This window comes from Sinocyclocheilus grahami, unplaced genomic scaffold, assembly GCF_001515645.1.
Source record: "Sinocyclocheilus grahami isolate Dianchi unplaced genomic scaffold, SAMN03320097.WGS_v1.1 scaffold5392.1, whole genome shotgun sequence".
NCBI classification, from domain to species: Eukaryota; Metazoa; Chordata; class Actinopteri; order Cypriniformes; family Cyprinidae; genus Sinocyclocheilus; species Sinocyclocheilus grahami.
Genome location: NW_015510091.1, coordinates 1 through 853, shown reverse-complemented (window position 1 = coordinate 853; position 853 = coordinate 1). Strand labels below are relative to the sequence as shown.

Genomic DNA, 853 nt, shown 5'->3' with positions numbered 1-853 from the left:
AAAAAAAAAAAGGGGGGTATACAAATGTTCAGACATAACACACCTCCATTCAAGTTACCCAAAACACCATTTCTATGCATAAAAGCCTCAAGTCAAAAGTGTTTTTGTTTACTTCTGTTATAGTCGTAATCTTTTAATGTCCTCGCTGCGGAAATCTACCCTTAGAGCCAAGACTTGCCGAACCTCTGCAGGGGTCAGGCGCCAAGTCAAAGGCCCAGAGTTGGGTCCCCAATAATCCAGGATCTCAGACACCTAGAGGAAGAAAAATGCAGTCAAACTAAATTCAAAACAACACTGTTCTTATACTCATGGACCAGTTTTCAATGATTAACATTTTAAATGGCAGTCAAAAAGCCACATACTCTTTCTAAGTTGAGAATAGTTGCCATCTGTGCGAGTCGGGCAAACTTATCCCGGATGGTCCAGGAGGTGACTGAGGAGAGGTAGGCAACCAAAGCACGCAGCTCCTTATCAAACTGTAATCCACCAAGCTGCAAACCAGAATGGAGAGGACAGTTAGGATGTCTTGTCACTTAAAGCAAATGTGTGCCTGTTCATTTGTGCAGGGCAGGTTTACATCTCACCCTGCTGAAGGTGCATTTGAACACGGTCTTCTCCATCTCCATGGCTATGAGGCTGGTCATCAGGCTAGTTAAAGTATCATAGATGACTGGTGACAGGCCCACCTACAGAGAGGCATCTTTAGAATGGGTTTGTGTGAGCATGTGTAAAGTGGATTAAAATGAATATACCTTAAACTCAGCCATGAGCTGCTCCAACTGGACAATGAGTTGCTGAACCCAAGGATCATTGGCTTCATACTCACTGAACTCTTCCTAAAAAAGAAAAAAAA

At 43.0% G+C, this 853-nt stretch overlaps 1 protein-coding gene across 1 annotated transcript; it reads right to left on the bottom strand.

Annotated features, from left to right (window-relative positions):
* Positions 1 to 19: 19 nt before the first annotated feature.
* On the bottom strand, positions 20 to 832 carry LOC107577202 (conserved oligomeric Golgi complex subunit 4-like). Its single transcript, XM_016263303.1, has 4 exons — positions 753 to 832; positions 585 to 686; positions 363 to 491; positions 20 to 252 (listed from the first exon to the last, which is right to left on the bottom strand). The coding sequence occupies exons 1-4, from the start codon at positions 765 to 767 to the stop codon at positions 118 to 120; spliced, it is 381 nt and encodes a 126-aa protein (XP_016118789.1). The 5' UTR covers positions 768 to 832; the 3' UTR covers positions 20 to 117.
* Between the last annotated feature and the right edge of the window lie 21 nt (positions 833 to 853).